The 22,814-nt window shown below is 38.6% G+C and overlaps 1 protein-coding gene across 6 annotated transcripts in view; it reads left to right on the top strand.

Moving 5' to 3' along the window:
* ATP2C1 (ATPase secretory pathway Ca2+ transporting 1) overlaps positions 1–22,814 on the top strand; it is a 156,846-nt gene that overhangs the window by 118,801 nt on the left and 15,231 nt on the right. For all 6 annotated transcript variants that reach the window (XM_055413781.2, XM_088840647.1, XM_088840654.1 and 3 more), the window contains 7 exons: positions 3,300–3,424; positions 8,147–8,244; positions 10,971–11,066; positions 11,155–11,244; positions 13,139–13,243; positions 18,731–18,887; positions 21,547–21,717. In XM_055413781.2, the coding sequence (XP_055269756.1) occupies positions 3,300–3,424; positions 8,147–8,244; positions 10,971–11,066; positions 11,155–11,244; positions 13,139–13,243; positions 18,731–18,887; positions 21,547–21,717 (842 nt within the window). The remainder of the gene's footprint in view (positions 1–3,299; positions 3,425–8,146; positions 8,245–10,970; positions 11,067–11,154; positions 11,245–13,138; positions 13,244–18,730; positions 18,888–21,546; positions 21,718–22,814) is intronic.

Here is a 22,814-nt window from a genome sequence, read left to right as displayed (position 1 = left end):
TCCAAGAGAGCAAACATTTGAACAGTTTTTTAATAGAATAAAACTCATTCTATTTCACCATGACCATATGGGTCTATTGCATTTTTATAAATTTTAAAATACACATGGGATCTTTAGTGACCTTATTTTTGTTATGCCTTGAAATATCTTGCTTTCTTATTACCCTAACAGTAATTTTAACAAATATTTCCAGCTGTGCTAAAAATGAGTAAAACAATGAGGAAGCAGAAGAATAAATAGCTTTTAAAACTACTGTCCAAATCTTTGTGACCCCATGGACTGTATGTCCAAGTCAGAATACTGGAGTGGGTAGCCTTTTCCTTCTTCAAGGGATCTTCCCAACCCAGGGATCTAACGTAGGTCTCCCGCATTACAGGTGGATTCTTTACCAGCTGAACCACAAGGGAAGCCCTGGAATACTGGAGTGGGTAGCCTGTCTCTTCTCTAATAATAAATAAATCATTATTCTTTTATCTTCTAATTTTCTTGTTATTTTGCCCAAAGTATTACATGATCATTTAAAAAGGTATAAAAGGAGTCTGGGGATAAAATTTTGGGTTTTTTTTTTTTTTTTGCATTCATTAAACAAAATTGAGACATTGAGTTTTTTTTTTTTAAACCATAATGACAAATAAGAATTGACAGAAGATTTTTCATAGTTATTACACAAACCAGAAGATGAATGCAAAGCAGCAACCACTCTAGGCTATAATGGTGAAGGTGAAATTGAATCATTATATAAGTGAAATCTCAGTACCGAACCCTTGGATGATGATACTCTAGATTTTCTCAAACTCCTGAATTAATGACTAAACTTTTTTTTGTTTTTTTAACCTGCACTGTATGGCTTGCTTAGTTCCCTGACCAGAGATTAAACCTGGGCCATTGCAGTGAAAACACTGTGTCCTAACCACTGGACCACCAGGGAATTCACTGAACTGCTTTATTTTTAAGGATAAAAGGAGAGGGACAGGCATTCTCTTACAGGTAATCATTCTATAGCAAGGAATTTGTCGTGTAGTATTGTGTTACAACGAAGATGACTATCCTAAAAGTTATGAATTATCAGCATTTTCAGAAGTGTTATATTTTAGAGAGAGATGCAAACAGAGGAACCAGAATTGATAAACCTACAACCTGTTAAAAATGGTTTTTTAATTTGAAATCACTATTTTGTAAGGTAAGTATGTTCTCGGTTTATTCATGACAGTTCATGAGCAGTTGCATTCAAAGGACATTATCCAGTTCAGATATATATACTTTCAAATCCAAGAGTATAGTTTGGGGTTAAAATTCAAATAAAAATTTATGAAGTTTTTCATAATCCATTCTGTTCCTTTGTAAGTTATTTATAAAACGATTTAAATACAAAAGAATGAGAAGGCCCATTGGATCTAAGTTATAAATGATGATAGCTGTCTTTGTTGATACAGTGAGAGTTAATAGAAACATAAGTAAAGAAGATTCTATTTGTACTTAGAGGTTCAAAAGAGAAAACGAAGTGTTAATGATAACACATATTTCTTGGTTATACAGTATATGTACTATTCAGCCAGTAATTATAAATATTATTTATTTTAGCTTTTAGAATCAACCTATAAAAAATTGATGATGGTTGTAGAACACGGTGTAATGATAGGCAAGTTAAAAGTGTGAAAATGAAGTCGCTCAGTCGTGTCTGACTCTTTGTGACCCCATGGACTGTAGCCTACCAGGTTCCTCTGTCCATGGGATTTTTCAGGAAAGAATACTGGAGTGGGTTGCCATTTCCTTCTTCCCGACCAGGGATAGAACCTGGGTCTCCCACATTAGGCAGACATTTTACCATCTGAGCCACCAGGGAAGTCCATTGGCAGGTTGGTATAAACCCCCGACAAGGTTTCTGCCATAAGCTGTATGAGGTCACCGCAGAACCACTGAGCAGGGCTCCTCATTTGCTTTGAGCAGAGTGTGTTGTTCATTCACACAGGCACACTATAGAGTTAGTAAAATACAGCAGAAAACATGTTTGTTAGGAGAATAAAGAACTAGAGCTCCAAGCCTTCTACCTTGTCCTGAAGAATCTCAGATGAGCCCTCAAGATGAAAGGTTGCTGCTGAACCACAAAAGACACCGGGATTCTTGGCCTCCGGAGGAGAAGAATTCAATCTGGGTCCAGTGACCAAGGTTGATTGCTCAGAGCTTTTGTGTAATAAAGTTTTATTAGAGTATAAAAGAGACAGAGAAAGCTTCTGACACAGACATCAGAAGGGGGCAGAAACAAGTTAGAGCATGCTAAAGAAAAAGTTGGTAATAGAAATTGAGCAGTAGAGGGGAGTGCAGGGAGCAGTGTTAGAATGAAGGATGGATGTGTATCAGTCCTCATCTGTCCCAGAGTCAGGGAATAATACCTGGAATGGGACAAGTAGAGTTTTATCTTGAAGGTTTTCTTTTTAATGTTATGAAGAGAAATAATGAAGTAATTAATTTTTTGTTGTGATAAAATGCACATACCAATAAAATATTCCCCCCCTTAAAGTATGCAGTTCAGTGGTGTTAAGTACATTCATATTGTTACCACCATCACCAACATCTAGTGTTGGAACTTTTAAATCACCCCTGAAAGAAAACCCTGTGCCTGTTTATTCCCCATTCTGCCCTCTCTTTGCCTGCTGGGAGCCACTAAACAGATTTCTGTCTTTTTGGATTGGCTTATTCCTGGCATCTCATATAAGTGAAATCTTGCAACATATGTCCTGCTGCTTTCCTTAGCATGGTGTTCTCAAGGTTTTTCCATTTGTAGTATGAATCAGTACTCTCTTCTTTTTTTATGTGCTCCCTTGTATGGGCACACACCACAATTTACCATTCATCAGTTGATGAACATTTCGGCTCTTCCCATCTTTTGAGTATTGTGAATAATGCTGCTGTGAACATTCATGTACAAGTTTTTGTGTGAACACCTGTCACTATATTTTGTTTTTATCGTGATTGTGTTATCCCACCATCTCACTGGATGAGGAAACTGAACTACAGGGGTGGAGGCATAATAGCTTAAGGTCACACAGGTAAAAATTGAAGCTTGGAGTAGAAATCTAGGCAGTGTGATGTAAGAATGTATATTCTTTAATCACTGTGCTTAATCTGGTAGCTTGTAGGTGGCCAATAAATGTTAATCAACTTTTCCTCATACTAAGGTCTTTTGTGGGTTTGACAGCATTGATTTTACATTATTTAGTCTCTAAGTAGTAGCTAATTGAAATTATTGTTGTGGGTACTACTGAATTTATACTTAAATGCTGTGTCTTTATTGGCTACAGTTTGGCTGTAGCAGCAATTCCTGAAGGTCTTCCCATTGTGGTCACAGTGACTCTAGCCCTTGGTGTTATGAGAATGGTGAAGAAGAGGGCGATTGTGAAAAAACTACCTATTGTTGAAACTCTGGGTAAGTCTCTGGTTAGGGCATACTTGTCCATTGACATGTTAGTTTACATTAGCAGAGATCTTAGCGTTTTATAACTTTTGTCTTAGAGGTTTACATTTTGGTGGTGGACATATAGCAATGTTGAGTATGGTTTTACTAACCAAAAAAGGTCATTAAAAATTCATATCACTCAGGTAAGGGAACTTTAAATCTTTCTGCATCATGGAGTATTCTAAAGCTTTAATCATGTTTTAAAAAAATAAAGTGACTTTCAGTTCAAGATGGCAGAGTAGAAGGAAATGCGCATGCTAATCTGTGTGAGCACCAAAACTGCAACTAGCTGTTGAAGGAGAACACTGGAACCCACCAAAAAAAGATATCCCATATTCAGAGACAAACAAGAAGTCACAGTGAGATGGTGGGATAACACAATCACGATAAAAACCAAAGCCCATACCTGCTGGGTGAGTGATGCACAGTCTGGAGAACAATAATACCAAAGAAGTTCTTGCACTATTGTAAAGGTTCTGAACCCCACATCAGGCTTCTGACCCTGGGGATCCGACAAAGGGATGGGAATTAATAACTTATGGTGAACGGTTCAGATTTGTGATCTCTGAAGGAGACAGTTTTGCTTCGGGACCAGAGACTTGGCTTCAGTCACTCAAAACTTGCTATGGCAAAAGATTTATTACAGTAAGAAAGGGACTGAGAACGCTTCTGGCACAGACATCAGAAGTGGGCAGAGAGTGCCTCACAGGCTAATCTTATCAAGGCCTTACATACTTTCTGGTTACTTTTTTTGTTAGTTATGTTATGACCAACCTAGATAGTGTATTAAAAAGCAGAGACATTACTTTGCCAACAAAGGTCCGTCTAGTCAAGGCTATGGTTTTTCCAGTGGTCATGTATGGATGTGAGAGTTGGACTGTGAAGAAAGCTGAGTGCCGAAGAATTGATGCTTTTGAACTGTGGTGCTGGAGAAGACTCTTGAGAGTCCCTTGGACTGCAAGGAGATCCAACCATTCCATTCTAAAGGAGATCAGTCCTGGGTATTCATTGGAAGGACTGATGCTAAAGCTGAAACTCCAATACTTTGGCCACCTCATGCGATGAGTTGACTCACTGGAAAAGACTCTGATGCTGGGAGAGATTTAGGGCAGGAGAAGTGGAAGACAGAGGATGAGATGGCTGGATGGCATCACCAACTCAATGGACATGAGTTTGGGTAAACTCTGGGAGTTGGTGATGGACAGGGAGGCCTGGCGTGCTGTGATTCATGGGGTCGCAAAGAGTCGGACATGACTGAGTGACTGAACTGAACTGAACTGACTGAACAACCAATAATAGAAAGGTCTTACTAGACCCACTCCGACAACATACATCTTAAGATAACAGGATTAGTCAGAAGGGTCTTAAGAAAGAGAAACATGTTCTGGAGCAAGATGCACTGTTATTATATAATCATTAGTACACCTTTTAAGGAAAAACATACCCTTGAGTAAGATGAGTTGTTTTCTTGTGTAATCATTAGCTCTGGGCTTAAAAACGTTAGTCTTAGAAGAACTAGATTGTTGCCATAACCACTCAGAGCTTAAGAAAAAAACGTGACAAGGATGAAGGAATGTAGAGGAAAAAAGTTTGTTCCTTTCTCCTTCTTGAGGGCCCTGGACTCCTGATCAACCTACCTATGAATTAGCTCTTTCAGAATCCCCAGGTAATCTGACCTTGAAGGCCCGAGTGATTGATTATAGGACTTTCACAGGACTTAGGGGAAGAGAGACTCCAGTTTTGGAGGGCATGAAGAAAATCTTGCCTGCACCAAGACCCAGAGGAAAGGAGCAGTGACCCCTCAGGAGACTGAACCAAAAATACCCACTAGTGTTGGAGGGTCTCCTGTGGAGGTGTGGGTGGGGGCTCACCACAGGGATGGAGGCACTGGTGGTAGCAGTCCGGGAAGGTCCCCCCTTGGGCTAATTCCTCTTGGAGGTCACTATTAACCGTACTATAGAACCCTTAGATCCTAGGGCTGGGTCACCTCAGGCCAGATAACTACCAGGAAGGGCGGTAACCCCAGCAGATAGTTGGATTAATGTTTTACTGAACAAGGCCCTGCCTACCAGAGCAAGACCCAATTTTTCCCACTGCCAGTCCCTCCCATCAGGAAGCTTACTCAAGCCTCTTAGCCTCTTCCATCTGTAGGCAGACAGAAGCAAGAACAACCACAGTCCCACAGCAGCTAAAACAAAAACCGCTTTAGAGAAAGTTAGGATGAGAAAGTAGAAAGTTATGTCCCAGATGAAGGGACAAGATAAAATCCCCGAAAAACAACTAAATGAAGTGGAGATAGGCAGTCTTCCAGAAAAAGAATTCAGAATAATGATAGTGAAGATGATCCAGGATCTCGGGCAAACAAAGGAGAAGATGCAAGAAATATTTACCAAAGACCTGGAAGAACTAGAGAACTAGCAAACCGAGATGAATAATACACTATAAGGAATCAGTAGAATAACTGAGGCAGAAGAATGGATAAATGACCTGGAGGATAGAATGATGGAAATCACTGCCACAGAACAGAATACAGAAAAAAGAATGAAAAGAAATAAAGACCGTCTAAGAGACCTCTGGGACAACTTAAATGCACCAACATTCTCATTACAGGGGTCCTAGAGGGAGAAGGAAGAGACAAAGGACCTGAGAAAATATTTGAAGAGATAATAGCTGAAAACTTCACTAATGTGGGAAATGAAATAGTCAACCAATTCCAAGAAGCACAGAGTCCCAGACAGGATAAAGCCAAGAAGGAACACACCAAGACAGACAAAAGTTAAAGACATAGATAAAATATATTAAAAGCAACAAGGGAAAAATGCCAAATATCACATAAGGGAACTCCCATCAGGCATCAGCTGAAATTCTCGAAATTTCTCAAGCCAGAAGGGAATGGCACCATATTTAAAATAATGAAAGGAAAGAACTTGCAACCAAGAATACCCAGCAAGTTTCCCCTTCAGATTTGAAGGTGAAATGAAAAGCTTTCCCAGACAGACAAAAGTTAAAATAATTCAGCACCACCAATCCAACTTTACGACAAATACTAAAGGAATTTCTCTAGGCAGGAAACACAAGAGAAGGAAAATACCTACAGAAAATAAATCCAAAACAATTAAGAAAATGGTAATAGGTGTATACAAATCAGTAATTACCTTAAATGTAAATGGATTAAACACACCAAAAGACATAGACTGATGAAAATGTGCATGTATGCACTTCCACTTACCACATCACTCTGCTTGACCCCCCACCCCCAAATTGTATGTAGTTATTTTATATTGTTTAATTAATCATGTTCCCATTATGGCTTGCAGTTGTAGTTATCTTTTATTTTTTGTCTGGCTATTGAGTGTGAAAACTGATAAACCTTGTGATTATGTAACTATTTCTTAGTACCTTTGTATCATGATTGGTCAACAGAAGAATAGTAGAACTCTATATCACCAACATTAGGCTCTATTAGAAAAACCTATGATCACTTTTTAAACTCCAGATGTATGTCAGAAGTATTGAGATTTTTTGAAAAAATCCAAATGCTCTGGTATTGATTTTTTTCTCCAGAGCTCGAGATGAATTTCAAATGAGCAGTCATGTGTAAAAACAACTGGACTGTATGATGATCTTACCTAGTTTGTTTCACTTTTTCTGTTTCACATTCAGTGCTCCCATTTCATTTAGTTCATTATGTTCTCCAATATCTCCAGTATTTTATGGATGTTCTTTTTCAAGTCTTTATCAAGCATTGTAGAAAAGCTTTGGTATACATAATATATATATGCTTTATAGTTTTTTGAGCATAACATGAATTTTTGCTTGGTTAAAAAATTACAATATTTTGGTTCTGCTTATTTGACTTATTATGAATAGAATGCTAGATTTCTAATTAAAAAATAGTTGTACAACAAGCAGCAAAGGTGTACTATATAGCATAAGGAACCATAGTCAATATAATAACCTATGGTGGACAATAATTTCAAAAATAATAAATGTGTATTTGTATAACTGAACTAACTTGCTGTGTACTTGAAACATTGTAAGTCAACTATACTACAATAATATATATATATTAAAATGAAGTAACATGCAACTGTAGAATTAGAGGGAATTATTCTTTTTTGACATCTCAAAAAAATAATTGATAGTGATAGATCCTAAACTGTCATTCTTGAATTTATTAAGGACAGTAAGTATACAGTAGTTCTATTGCTATAATGTAATTTTATATATGATATGAAAATTTTGGTAACTTTATGTATATTATGAAGCTTCTTTTTATTTAGGAATTAAAAAATGTTAAATTTAGCTTCTAGTTTGTAGTTTAATATTGACAAGGCAAAAATTCCTTAAAATACTTGCTGAAAAAATTACATGAGTTTGTATTTAGATAACCTTGAAACTTTCTAGAAAATATAGTATATAAAGTTGCTATATAAAGTTGATATCAAGTAGCTTTGTAGAAATTCAACTAAATTAAAAAAAATTCAGCATTTATCAGTATCTTTTTAATTCCAGAAACTACCTTATGCTACAGTAGACACTATTAGAGAAAACAACCTAAATTATTCATGAGTTTGAGTTTTACAATATTCAGAGAAGCAAGGCAATTTTCTAGAGTATTTAATTTGTTTTCAATGTAAACTTTCATTTTTTTTAATGACTCTTGGTAACTTATAGTCATTTATTCTTCAGGTTGCTGTAATGTGATTTGTTCGGATAAGACTGGAACCCTGACCAAGAATGAAATGACTGTTACCCACATATTTACTTCGGATGGCCTGCGTGCTGAGGTACTCTGTAGATGTTTTTTTTAACAGCAGAATTCCTTTTTAGGAGTCTTGGTGTTTAGAATTACTAACCATTGCAGTGTCTTCACAAGGGTACAAGTTAGTTGACAGCTGAGTATTTTTCCATCCCATATGATTCTCCCAAGTCTTGATCCTGCTCCAGCTGTGCAGTGCAGAAGTGTTGACCTCTCTCAACACCTTTCTGTCTGTCTCTGCATCCATCTGTTACCAGACTCTGGACCCTTGCTCTATCTGCAGCAAGGGAACCTCTCAGAATTCCCTAAATGAAGATGCTTTAGTGGCTTCCCATTAGGACCAGGGTCCTGAAGTGGGGCTGCTCACGGCTCTGTGGGTTCTGTCCTGTACTTCCTTCCTCAGTCTATATCTCCCCTTGGCTTTCCATCGACCAAGTACGCTGACTTTATGGTTCTTGCAGTGTGACAGAATTCCTTCTACTTAAGGACCTTTGGTGCTCTTCTCACTGTTTAGGATAGTTTAATGCTTCTTTATCCTTTGCACCTCATTTCTAACCTTTTCTTCAGAAAAGCTTTGCTGATCACCTAGAACTCATCCTGTGTTATATGTTTTCATAGCTCCCTACCTCTTTGTTTAGGTGAAATCCTCTGTCTCTCTTCCCATGATACCCTGAGAATAATAGAGCAGAAATTCTGGTGCCCACCACAGGGTCTGCTTTGTACTAGTAATACTTGTTGAAAGAATAAATGAATGCATGAATTATTCTACTTTAAAAATTATATATGAATGGCCCCTAAAGTGCATGTTAGTGTATGTGCATTGGTTAATTTTAAAACTGTATGAGGACAAGTTTTAATCTCAGCTAGTTGTGGCAGAATCTCTGACTGGAATTTTCATTAATACTACTTGTTATGGGAACAGTATTTTAAAATGTATTAATAGCCAGTTCTGTGAGCAAAGGAAGAATTTAACAAATTAACAGAAGTTGTACTTGGGTCTGTTTAACCTTATTTTACTAGGCCTTAAAGTGAGACTGTAGGGTGTTAGATTTGGTTAGGATACCCAGTGCTGTGTTGTTGGATGTGTCTTTTCTGGATGATTCAGAAGGGTCATTGGGTTTACATGTGCTTATATGGTCCAAGTATGAAAGTAGGGTATAAATTTTATCTTTTGTTCTAAGCCTAGAATTTTGTATGTCAAGCATTAACTGTTAATTCCCTTAAACTGCCTTATTTTTATCGTGAAATTTAGCTTGTATTTGGCTTGGCTTGTTGTCGCCATATATAAGTATCTGACTTGTCTCTGTATCAGATTTTTAAAATTGTTATGTAGCATACTATGTTAAAGTACTTGGTAAGTGCTAGGCTAAATCACTTATCTCTGAGCCTTGCATATTTACAAAATGAACTCTGTTTTTGTCTAGGTCATAAGGTTTGTCACGAATGTTAAATGTAATAGATTGGAATTCTTTGCAAATTGTAGTGTTATATAAATGTAGGACTTTCCTGGTGGTTCAGCTGGTAAAGAATCTTTCTACAATGCAGGAGACCTGAGTTCAATCCTTGGGTCGGGAAGCTCTCCTAGAGAAGGGAATGGCAACCCACTCCAGTATTCTTGCCTGGAGAATTCCATAGACAGAGGAGCCTGATGGGCTACAGTTCATGAGTGACAAAGAGTTGGACACGACTGATCGACTAACACACACACACCTATAAATGTAAAAACACCTGGGGCAAATTCATGTCAATGTATGGCAAAACCAACCAATATAATATTGTAAAATAAAAAAAATAAATTAAATAAAAATAAATAAATAAAAATAATAAATGTAAGGTAATGTTCAGTTCCCGAGAAGGCAATGGCAAGCCACTCCAGTACTCTTGCCTAGAAAATCCCATGGATGGAGGAACCTGGTGGGCTGCAGTCCGTGGGGTCGCTAAGGGTCGGACACGACTGAGCGACTTCACTTTCACTTTTCACTTTCACACATTGGAGAAGGAAATGGCAACCCACTCCAGTGTTCTTGCCTGGAGAATCCCGGGGACGGGGGAGCCTGGTGGGCTTCCGTCTATGGGGTCGCACAGAGTCGGAGACGACTGAAGTGACTTAGTAGTAGTAGTAGTAGTAATGTTCAGTTCAGTCGCTTAGTCGTGTCCGACTCTGTGCGACCCCATGAATCACAGCACGCCAGGCCTCCCTGTCCATCACCAACTCCCGGAGTTCACTCAGACTCATGTCCATCGAGTCGGTGATGCCATCCAGCCATCTCATTCTCTGTCGTCCCCTTCCCCTCCTGCCCCCAATCCCTCCCAGCATCAGAGTCTTTTCCAATGAGTCAACTCGTCACATGAGGTGACCAGAGTATTGGAGTTTCAGCTTTAGCATCTGTTATGTAAATTTAAACTCACTTATATAGAGAGATTTTCATGGTTTATTTTCCCTTTTTATAGTATGTTTTAAGTAGAAGCAGTAGAAGGTTATATTAATTATATTAGCAATTATATTGTTTACTTACAGTGTTCTATGTATTATAATTAATTAGCATAATAAATTATTTGTATGGAATTAACTGTAGGTTTATCATTGTAGTGAAAATTACTGTCTGTTCCTTTTACTAGTAAATGTTCTTTTAGATAAATTTAAATGCTTTTCTACTTTTAATAGAGTCATGATGAACACAGCTCATCAGTTTTCTGTTTTCATAAGTATCGTCACTGCCTACTCTAGCGTATTATTGACTCTATGTTCCATAGGTTACTGGAGTTGGCTACAATCCATTTGGGGAAGTGATTGTTGATGGTGATGTTGTTCATGGATTCTATAACCCATCTGTTAGCAGAATTGTTGAGGTAAATACTGCTTTCTTTATAAGAAAATGGCTTTCTTCATAATGACTTAGGATGCAGTGATGAGTTCATAGTTGTGTATTTCCCTTAGGCTGGCTGTGTGTGCAATGATGCTGTAATTAGAAATAACACTCTAATGGGGAAACCAACGGAAGGAGCCTTAATTGCTCTTGCAATGAAGGTATGTGCCTGGTCCTCTCTTCTTTGACATGTCAAAACGTCACTCTCACAAGAGAATATGAAGCCATGGAATTGAGTATTGCTGGCTTTTAGGTGTGGAGTGAAGAAGATGCACAGGATTTCATAGTTCCCTGGTGGCTCAGAGGTTAAAGCGTCTGCCTCCAGTGCGGGAGACCCGGGTTCGATCCCTGGGTCGGGAAGATGCCCTGGAGAAGGAAACGGTAACCCACTGCAGTATTCTTGGCTGGGGAATCCCATGGACGGAGAAGCCTGGTAGGCTACAGTCCACGGGGTCGCATAGAGTCAGACACGACTGAGCGACGGAACGGAACGGAACGGAACTGCCTTTTGGGAACCAGTTGTAGTCTTTCTGGAAATACAGAGCATGAGGGTTTTCACTATAACTTTCTATCTCCTACATGCAGCATACAAACTAATGACCAGTGATGGGTTTAGTCTTACAAAGAAATGTTCTTGCTTTTCGTAATATTCAGAGTAGTTGTATGAAAAGTTTTATAAATATGTGTAATTGCTGATAAGTGCCAATTTTCAAACATGAAATATAATACAACATTCTTCCCATGTAAAGATATTAAGGGCAACATGAGAAGTCAGCTTTTCTTTTTTCAGTCTTCCCTTTCCTTCCATTATTAATTTCTTAAAATGAATGTAGAGATAGCGTTTCTGTTGGGAAGATAGGGTGCTAATCTCAGTGACTCTACCCCAGTTGATCTCCTTTTCTAAGTCCTACAGTTGATTAAATGAGAAACCTGAAAGTCCAACCTGTCACTCCATAACAAAAATAAAACTGCTTTTAAGAGCAGTTTTAGGAAATGTATATAAAATAGGATGCCTCTGAGTGAGGTTGCTTCTGTTGAGATTCAGTATAGAAATGTAGGTTGTTATAGTATTAATTTGATAAAGTCAAATTGGTGGTTTTATAATGTATATACTTCCTTAACGAGAAGTCACTTTCCTTTTTCCTTTACCATTTGTTTTCCTTGTAACTAAAAATAGCATAGTCTCACTTTTTAAAAAATATTGAAAAGTTAAATAATGAGTATTTATTGTGTTTAACTTTCTCTTTTTGAGAAATAAAGAACATGAAACCACCTCTTTATGGGTGGGGACTTCACAGTTTAGGTAGGAAGTCAACAGTGACAGACTGGAACAAATAAAAGGCAGATCAAGGTAGCAGACAGTCTTAACACTGAGCCATGTATAAGAAGAGTGCACTTTCAAGACTTGGAACCTGAACTTTGAAAGGATTGTGACTTTTGAATTGGTTAGCCTAGGTGAAATGAACAGTTTGAGTGGCCTAGAGGCTTGTTGAGTTGGCTGTGTGGTGGGTTACTGGAGGACATTTAAAAGCCAGAAAGGAGCAGTAAACTTGACTTTTGAATAATTTGAGGAATATTTTTGAGTAATATTAATGCCATACTACTGCATGGCATTAGTAGTAGTCAGCGTGTCAGTGGTAGGGTGAGAGGGTGTAGGATGGCAGCAGCAGGCAGGGTAGATTTGAGTATCTACCCTATTTCAGAATCGAGGAGTTGAGTTTGAAACTTCTATTAATTATACAGTATGTATTGACTGGACACCTTTATTTCTTACTCTACTTCCTCCCAGAGTTTGAGCCAGTTGAGATTTTGATATAGTCAGGGTTGAAGTTTTGCTCTGCATATAGTTCAGTGTGCCCTGTGCTATCTATATTATACAGGCTTTCACATTGAACATGTGTACTGCTTTTCAGAGAAGTATAGTATGTTTAGGTGGAGTGCTGCTGTTTGAAAATAATCCGGGTATCTAACCCGCTTCCCTGCAAGTTGTGACTCCATTTCTTTGTTAAAGGAAAAAAGTTGGTGAGAATTAACTTTTCTTTTGTGCGATTATAGATGGGTCTTGATGGACTTCAACAGGATTATATCAGAAAAGCTGAATACCCTTTTAGCTCTGAGCAGAAGTGGATGGCTGTTAAGTGTGTGCACCGAACACAGCAGGTATGCTTCCATTTAAAGAAAACTTACTCTGTATTGTTTAACTAGACTACTATTTTTCATTTACTATGCACCTTTAGATTTAAGCTGTCATAGACCATAACACAGACCAGCTCTGAAGTGTGTGTCATTCATAGTAGACTCAGCCCCAGTTGTTTTGTGTTCTCTTTGAATTTATGCACAAACATGTCGGTTTTGCTACGTGAGCAAACAACTGAAATGAGCTGGAGCCTGGTCTCAGTGTCCTGGAGCTTGTGACGTAGTCTTTTGACACATTTTTTATTCTTGGTGACAGGTTTCTGCTGACTGCCTGTTGTCTGTGTTCTTCCATTGAAGAATGTCTTGTCTTCTGACTGAACAGAACCACATTCTCTTGTGGAAAAGTGGTTACCAAATGTGTATGATTCATGTTAGTTGGTCCAGCTTACAAACTGGCAAAATGAAATACACTGATATATCAAAATTCTGCCATATTTCTAGGTGCTTTAGAAATTTCTACACAATATATTGAGTCGTGAAATCTACAGTGTATAATCATATTACTTATAGTTGCTATTACCAGCTTGATGTGTAAAGCTTACTTTGCCCTGAAAAATATATAGTTGTTATTTTTACATTTTCTTTATTAGGAATTAGTAATTGGTTATGTGTTTCTATCTGTGAGCAACATTTGAAACCAGTTGCATCTCTGTAGATGGGAATTAGGGAGAAGATTCCCTCTTATAATAAGTAGGAAACATTGGTTTTAAATTGCCCAACTCTAAACTTGTGCCAGAAGCTGATGATGAGGGGAAGAATAAATTTCTGTTTAGTGTTTAAAGGAACTTTTATGAACCTCAGAGAAGGGGGACAATTGGAAACAAAACTATAAAAAATAAAATGCCTGTTACTTTAAGTTTTGTAATCTAAAGCTTTCAAAAATTGCATCAGAATTAGATAATTTTCAGTTGATGTCCCTTGTCCATATAGTGATATAGAAAGAATATGAGTTTATTTGGAGGGTCTGTTTTTTATATTTTATATATGATCACACACTACTTCAAGGTAATGTGGCCCATGTGAAGTTTTAAGATTTGACTTCAGCAATTTAAAATATACTAGCCTCACTTGTATATTAAATATTTTCAGTCGGAGGGTAGGAGTATGGAGTGGCAGGTAATAAATCTGGAAAGATTGCTTGACTTTTCTTCCTATTTGTTGATGAGTTTTCCCTACAAAACAAAATCAACCAGTGTAACTAACAGAACCCAAATCCATGTTGACCTGACTGAGGATCTAGAAGAGGTCAGCTTGGCACAGATAGGAGAAACTTACCAAGTTAAAAGCTGCCCAGGAACAAGTAGTTTGTCTTTAGAGGACTTTCACTTGAATTCAACAGCCTGCATTTCCCCGTCATAGATCACAGCCTTGTCGTGGTGAAGGGGCTTGCATAAGTCAAAGAAGCTATGAGCCATGCTTTGCAGAGCCACCCATGATGGACGAGTCATAGTGAAGAGTTCTGTCAAAACATGGTCCACTGGAGGAAGAAATGGAAACCACTCCAGTGTTCTTGTGCAAGAACCCCATGAACAGTATGAAAAGGCAAAAAGATATTACAGTGAAAGATGAGCCACGCAGCCCCCGCCCCGCCTCCCTAGGTGGGAAGGTGTCCAATAGGCTACCGGGGAAAGGCAGAGTACAATTCCAACTGAGCTATTTAAAATCCTAAAAGATAGTGTCATTAAAGTGCTGCACCCAGTATGTCAGCAAATTTGGAAAACTCAGCAGTGGCCACAGGAATGGAAAAGATCACTTTTCATTCCAGTCCCAAATGCCAAAGAATATTCAGACTACTGCACAGTTGTACTCATCTCACACACTAAGAAAGTAATGCTCAAAATTCTCTAAGCAGTACATGAATCAAGAACTTCCAGATGTTCAAGCTAGATTTAGAAAAGGCAGAGGAACGAGAGATCAAATTGCCAACATCCATTGGATCATCAAAAAAGCAAGAGAGTTCCAGAAAAACATCTATGTCTGCTTCATTGACTGCATATGCTAAAGCCTTTGACCGTGTGGGTCACAACAAACTGAAAAATTCTGAAAGAGAAGAGGAACTAAAGAACCTCTTGATGAGGGTGAAAGAGGAGAGTGAAAAAACTGTCTTAAAACCTAGCATTCAAAAAAACTAAGATCATGGCATCCTGACCCATCACTTTAGGGCAAATAGTTGGGGAAAAGTAGAAACAGTGACAGATTTTCTTTTCTTGGGCTCTAAAATCACTGAGGACAGTGACTGCTGCCATGAAATTAAAATATGCTTGCTCCTTAGAAGCAAAACTCTGATAAACCTAGACAGCATATTAAAAAGCAGAGACATTACTTTGCTTACAAAGGTCTATATAGTCAGAGCTATGGTTTTTCCGGCAGTCATTTACTGATGTGAAAGTAGAACCATAAAGAAGTCTGAGTGCTGAAGAATTGATGCTTTTGAATTGTAGTGCTAGAGAATATGTTTGAGAGTCCCTTGGACTGTAAAAGAGGTCAAACCAGTCAATCCTGAAGGAAATAAACTCTGAATATTCATTAGAAGGACTGATACTGAAGCTGAAGCTCCGGTACTTTTGGCCATGTGATGCGAAGAGCAGACTCATTGAAAAAGATGATGATGGGAAAGATTGAAGGCAAATGGAGAAGAAGGTGACAGACATTGAGATGGTTACATAGCATTACTGACTCAGTGGCCATGAATTTGAACAAACTCTGGGAGATAGTGAAGGACAGGGAAACCTGGCATGGTATAGTTCAGAGGGTCACAAAGAGTTGGCCACGACTTAGTGACTGAACAACAATCAATCTGTATTTATCTCTGCTCTCTCCCTGGAACCTACCAAAATGACAACCAGTGAATAAAAGATAAGACTTTCCTATACTTCCTCTTTTATTAGTTTATCTTTTAAAGGTGGGGCCTAAAGTACAGAGCTCAAAACAGGAGATCAGGTTGAAATTCTTCATAAGGAGTCCATAGAAATGTTCCACGTACCTTTTCTATTTTTTGAGGCCAGACCAGAAATCTTATCCAGGGCACAAGCATGGAAGGCAGAATTAAGCTTTAAGACTAAACACAGGATGATTAAGGGAAAGTTGTTGTCCTGGCTACTAACTCTATTTTCTCAGAATGCCTGGAGGGGCAGGTCTCCCCACATCCTCATTCTCTGTGTCAGAGATGGAAAAGTTTCAGAGAAGCTGACTGGTTCTGGGGAGATCCCTACAGTATGGAGCGGTCCTGCGTAAGCTCTTCGTTCACCAGAAGAGTTTCCCTGCTCCTGGCCTTCGTCTCATCACTCTACTGTGAGGGCCATCAGTTGATAAACCCTGCAGTACCCTGGAGTTCCTAGACCTTTATTTGCTTCGGTCTTGATTGTAAACAGACAGACAGGGGTTGTGAGAGCCTTGGGGAGAGTCTTCAGTATAAAAGATGCAGACCACGCCAACAGAGAAAGGGATCTCAGAGAAACAAAGTGCTGGGTTTTAAAGATTTCCAGAGACCATGAAAAATGACAACAAAATACTTTAAATAGATTGTTTTTCAAATAAAGTCAAGGAGTCTTATCAGAAAGTAGAGAAGTCAAAAAGGTGGACAATATAAAAGATAAAGTGTGAAAATCAGAAAATAAATGTAGGTGTTCCAACATCCACATAATAGTGGTGACAGAAAACGACAAGAGTTTAACAACATGAGGAGATTTTCTAGAGGAAGAACTTCAGCTTCTAGAATAAAATTGCCCACTGGCTGCTTTGCACAGTGAGTAGGTTACAGAGGGGTGGGGGTGAGGAAATAAACACACCAAAGCTCCTGATTCAAGTAATTTGAGGGCACTGAGAGAGAATTCTAAACAATTTCAGAGGTTGTTAGGGTGGGGAGGAAGGGCAAGGGGAAGGGAGTGTACACAAAGATTAGGAGTTAGGTGGCTTCTTAGGCTTTCCAGATGCAACTCTATACACTAGAGGCTGGAAGGTGATAGAGCCTTCAATTGAGAGAGGAGGTCTCTTCCCAGCTGGACTTCCATATGTGGGGGCAAAATAAAAATGTTTTCACACAAGTCTCAAAATGCATAGCGCATGTACCTGGATAAGTTATTCCAAGGTAAGAGTATACAGTAAGGAAAAGGGAGACTTAGAACCCAGTGAGTTCTGACCAACGGAGAGGTGAAGGGAAGCTCCAGGATGCCAGTTGTGTAGCAAGCCTGGGAATGAGCTAGAAAAGGAAAGGCAGGAGGTCCTCAGACATCATACAGGAGGAGTAATAGCTTACCTGCTCATTGGATCATGTGCAGAATACGTTGAGAGGTGCTTTACAATATGACATGGAAGAGCTTGGAATTAATTAGTAATAAGTATAAAGGAAACTAAGCAAATAAAAAAAGAGGCAATTATTAACTGTATAAAAGACAAAACTTGAACAGGAAGAAGTGTGTTTGGCTTATATAGGCCATGGAAAGAACATTATACCTTTCTGCCGCCTCTGCTGCATCTGCTTACCTGGGGACCAGGGAGATGGATGCTCCTCGCAATGTGAGCTCACACTGTTGTACCAGGGACAGAGGAGGGCCACGTTATGGACTGGTTCATAAATCACCACTTGGAAGACACACAAGTACTGCTGATGTTTATTGGCCAAAGCAAATCACATCAGACTTTAGAATGGTACAGAGGGGCAAGGAAATCCACTTCTGCCATGTGCCTCCAAGGAGAGCTGAGACATTTGTGAACTGTTCTGGTGGTCAGTTGACTCGGCAGTGAGGAGTTAGAAAGTGAGGAGAACTCTGGTGACTCTTGTTCTGTGTGTATTAGAACAGTGGAGAGTGAAGGAATAGGGAGTGGGGGTGGCCAGACTTATCACTTGTCACAGCAGTCAGTGTAAAATTGACAAATAGAAAAGTAGCTGTAAAAATGTAATTAAAAACATGACGATAAGTACCAAGGAAAACAACCAGAAGAGTTAAAATTGGTTTGCCTCTGTGGAGCATAGGACTGGAGGTGAGGAGGTTGAGCAGGGGACTGCGGGTTTTCATTGTAAGCTTTTGAATATTAACCAGGATAAAAAGTCTGCTAGTACCCACAATTGCAAGCTGGTTGTGAGCATTAAATGGATTCACATATATGCATGTAACAGCATTGTAGAAAGTCCGAACCATTGTTTGTGGGCTGATGTTAGACCTCTTTCCTTTTCCTTTTATGTCATGAGCTCAGATCTCAGAGTATGGAGCTGAGTGTAGACGTACCTTCAGTATGGAGGTTGAAGGGGCAGAGTAGATGCTGTGTTCTAAAAAGGATGCAGAAAGCTCTCTCGTGAGCTTTTAATCATCAGAGTTCAGGTGCTATTCAAAGCCTTAGGCTTGAGTTACTTCTCTGTGTATTATGGGAATTCGTGCTGATTGTTTTTGACCCCAGTGGCTGATGTATATGAATTAAAACTAACTTGAATTTATTTGCTTTGTTTTTTCTTAGGACAGACCAGAGATTTGTTTTATGAAGGGTGCTTATGAACAGGTGATTAAATATTGTACTACATACCACAGCAAAGGGCAGACCTTGACACTCACCCAGCAGCAGAGAGATCTGTACCAGCAAGAGAAGGCCCAGATGGGTTCTGCAGGGCTTCGAGGTAAGGCCATGTCCACACAGTCACCTCGGTGGCGAGGCAGAGCTGCTAATTGCCGATGAATTCGTGCTTCACATCTGAACTGCCCAGCTCTACCCAGGCGTTGTAGAGCCCTGCCATTTCTGAAATGCTAGGTTTTAGTTGACTAATTGGCCCCCAGAACATAGAAAGTTGGAAACATAGCTAAATGTGAAACTTCTAGTTCTTAGAGATAGGCAGTGGCCTCTGAACAGCTGACAGAAATTTTATTTTAGACAAGTTTATCTTGTGAGAAGGGTAATGAATGGAAGTAAAGTGATGTTCCTCCTTCCTTATGTCATCATTTGGTCTTGTTTATTAATCTGAAATGCCTTACTAAATATTAAGAGCCTTAAGTCTCATTCTTTAAACTGAGGTAGTTGCTGACTCCTTCCTGCCTATCACCAGAGAGGAAAGAGGTGTCCAGACTTGGCTTTGTGAAATGCTGCTGACTGGACAGTGATAGGGAGAGGGGGTCAGCTGGGCATACACACATCAGCGTGGGCAGGGTTGAAGATCAGGGGTCAGGGCCATACCTGGTCTTTACGTTCTGGCTTGTGGGGAATGTGCGCCCATGGGCGCATGCACACATACCTGCATGCACTTCTGTAATCTTTCTCACGGAAATTAGAAGAGTTGGCTTCCTTAATTTTATTATTATTTACAAAATGAAAGTCAAGGACCACAATTCTGGGAGCAGGAAACAAGTATGTAAAAACTATTCTTATTCATGGTTCACTTAAGCAAGGTGAACCATAGATTTACAGGACTTCTGTTCTTATAATGTAGGTTTAGAAAGATATTCTTGTGGCTTACTTTGAGGACAGTGTTTTGTTATTCTTAGCTCACAGCTAGAGGGTTTTGAGTTGACTTGCATTTATAGAGTCTTAAAAGTATGATATGTGCTCCCTGTTTTCCTTAATTTTTTTAACAGAAGCTTCACACTTTTTTTTTTGGCCTTGTTCTCTTAATCTGAAAGATTGTGGAACTTTGTGTATGTGTGGTTTGGTGTGGTAACTTTGTGAAATAGCCCAGACATGCTGTGGAGCACATCTTTGTCTCACAGGCTCTGGGAAACATTCTGGGCACCTGTCTCTTGCTTCACATCTCTTCCTCTTCTTATGCTTCCCTTCCCTCCCCCTGCTGAAATTGCCATGATGAAGAGTAAAGAATAAATGAACAAAGATTTTAAGTTTAACTTGATATGAACTTATCTTGCACCTTATAAAACCTGAGTTTCTTAAAATACATGTGGTTGTTAATTTTAAAATTGGAATATATTTTGTTTTTATGTTTTAAATATAAAGGATAGAGTTGGAGATCCTTCACATGAAAAGGTCTACCTGCCTTTGTCCCATACAGTAGCATTAGATCTTCATTTATGCTAAAGAAGCAAACAAATAAATACAAAATGTTGACCTCTGGGCTGATACCACTCGTCCACTGAGGGTGCCAGGAACTGGTGTCCGTTGCTTAGAATTTGCTGACACATGGGTTGATACTCACTTCCCCTTTCTATTGCCATCTTCCTCGGTTCCAACACAGGAACTGTCACGTGGCTCATTCCCTCAGAGTGAAAGCTTTTGGTGCGGTCATATGCCCATAGATTCTGTGTTGGAAAAAGAAGTCATTTGCCTCTAACTGTGATTTTCCACATGTATCTTATCTTTCATATCTTCTGCTTAAGTAAGAATGGATACTTCCTGTGGTCTCTCTGGGGCTTTTCAGTTACCCCACGAGATACATTTGTTTAGTTTGTGCGCTTTGTGTGTGTTTGTGTGTGTGTGTTCGTTTTTTCAGTCTTTTAGTGTAATAATCCCAGATGTAGACACATCCCTCTGGCTTATAAGGTAGCTACTGCCAAAGTTCTGGAATTCTGAGAATAAGCTAAATGATATTTGGAAATGAATAGTGCTTAGTCCTGTATCTTAAGTTCCTAAGGATGATAGGAAACTAAAGGGTGGTATGGTAGTATTATTTATGTAGTTTTAAGAGAACCAAAGGTACGAATAAGAAATACCTGTTAATATTATGGAAAGGATGAAAGAATATAAACTCTTGTTGGTATTAGTGGTTTTACAATTACTTTACAGATTAACTGTACCTCCCAGAGTTTGTTGTGTACAAAATTGTTACATGTTGTCTAATTAATATAGCCTTCTAGAACTTCGAGCTATTGAATTATTCTGGAGGCCTGTAAGATGGAAAGATGAAGATACAATAGTAGAAATCACCTTCAAAGATGTCTGTTTAAAATTGACTTTAAAGCTCAACAAACCTATAGTATTCCAAATAATTAATTGTATTTTCTTAAGAGTCAGTAGTTTCTACTGAAAGGAGCTGCAAGTTTTGCTATGTGAAAACATTCCTATTTGCTCCTCTCCTGCTTTCTCTACTTAACTGTTCTGTAGTCTTATTCCTTTTAATTTTTAACAATTTAAAGCAATCCCATATCAAGAATCATTAAACTGTAGTATTTTCGCATGTAATAATTTTTGATTTTTAAAATTTCTATTATTACTGCAATGACATTTTAGTCCTAAGTGATTTATCTGAGTGAGAAGTGTTATGGCCTCCAGATTTTGTAAAGTAAATTCTAATGTTTTTGTGATTCACATTTTCTGTTTGGATTTTATCTCCCAAGTTCTTGCTTTGGCTTCTGGTCCTGAATTGGGCCAACTGACGTTCCTTGGCCTGGTGGGAATCATTGATCCTCCTAGAACTGGTGTGAAAGAAGCTGTTACAACACTCATTGCCTCGGGAGTGTCAATAAAAATGATTACTGGAGACTCACAGGAGACTGCAGTTGCCATCGGTATAACTAGGCTGCTTCCTTTGTTTTTGTTAGTTTTTCTAAATTACTGCAGTGCATAGTGGAGCATTAGACATGAAGTGTGTTTACAAAATATTGAGCTATACAGTTAAAACTGATGCTTTTGTTTGCTCATACACTATAAAATTGTAGGCGAAATTTTATTTTAGTTAAAAAAATAATACTTTTAGTTGAAGATAACTAAAGCATTGTGAAATCACATTATTATATTCATAAAAGGATAGTTGATTATTTTTAGTCTCATGGTCCACCATGCTGATGACTAAAAGCACTAGATCATGAATGTGAAAGAATGCATGAAATTATAATATTTAGTTTTTCTTTCAACTTGAATATAATTTTTTAAAAGCAGACTTTGTACCTAACTTGAAAGAAAATAGCTTGTGTCTATATTTCCATCGTCTGATCACATATATGCCTATGTTGTTTGAATACCATTTAAGATTACTTTACCAAATATAAGGGGAAAAAATGGACATGGAAGTTAATCTTCTAGAACCTGTAAACTATAATTCATACTGATAAATTTAAAATGTGCTAAAGTTCATTAATTTTTACTAATATGGAAAGAGACTGAGACAAGAATTTCACACTTTAAGAAGAATATGTCACTGAAAACATTGTTGGGAAGATTATTTCTAGAGTATTTCTCAATGTTTATTTTCATGTACATAAAACTACATGATACCTCATGGGATTCCCAGGTGGCACAGTGGTAAAGAATCTGCCTGTCATTGCAGGAGAGGTGGGTTCCATCCCTGGGTTGGAAAGAGCCCCTGGAGGAGGAAATGGCAACCCACTCCAGTATTCTTGCCAGGAAAATCCCATGGACAGAGCGGCCTGATGGGCCTCAGTCTTTGAGGTCACAAAGAGTTGGATATGACTGAGCGACTGAGCTGACATGCACATAATACCTCAGATGAGCCAACATCTTTCCTGGGTTTTAGTTCAAAAGCACTCTTGACTTTCATTAAAATTGAGCTCCTAAGCAGAACCCACATGGCCTTGTTTAAATTCTTAGGTATGGTACCTAAGTATAAATTCTTAGGGTTGAATTGAGAAAACACTCTATTCTTGAA

Source organism: Moschus berezovskii, chromosome 1, assembly GCF_049115385.1.
Source record: "Moschus berezovskii isolate FMDL1 chromosome 1, NW_MosBer_1.0, whole genome shotgun sequence".
In the NCBI taxonomy this organism is placed as follows: Eukaryota; Metazoa; Chordata; class Mammalia; order Artiodactyla; family Moschidae; genus Moschus; species Moschus berezovskii.
This window is presented reverse-complemented; position numbering and strand designations above follow the sequence as displayed.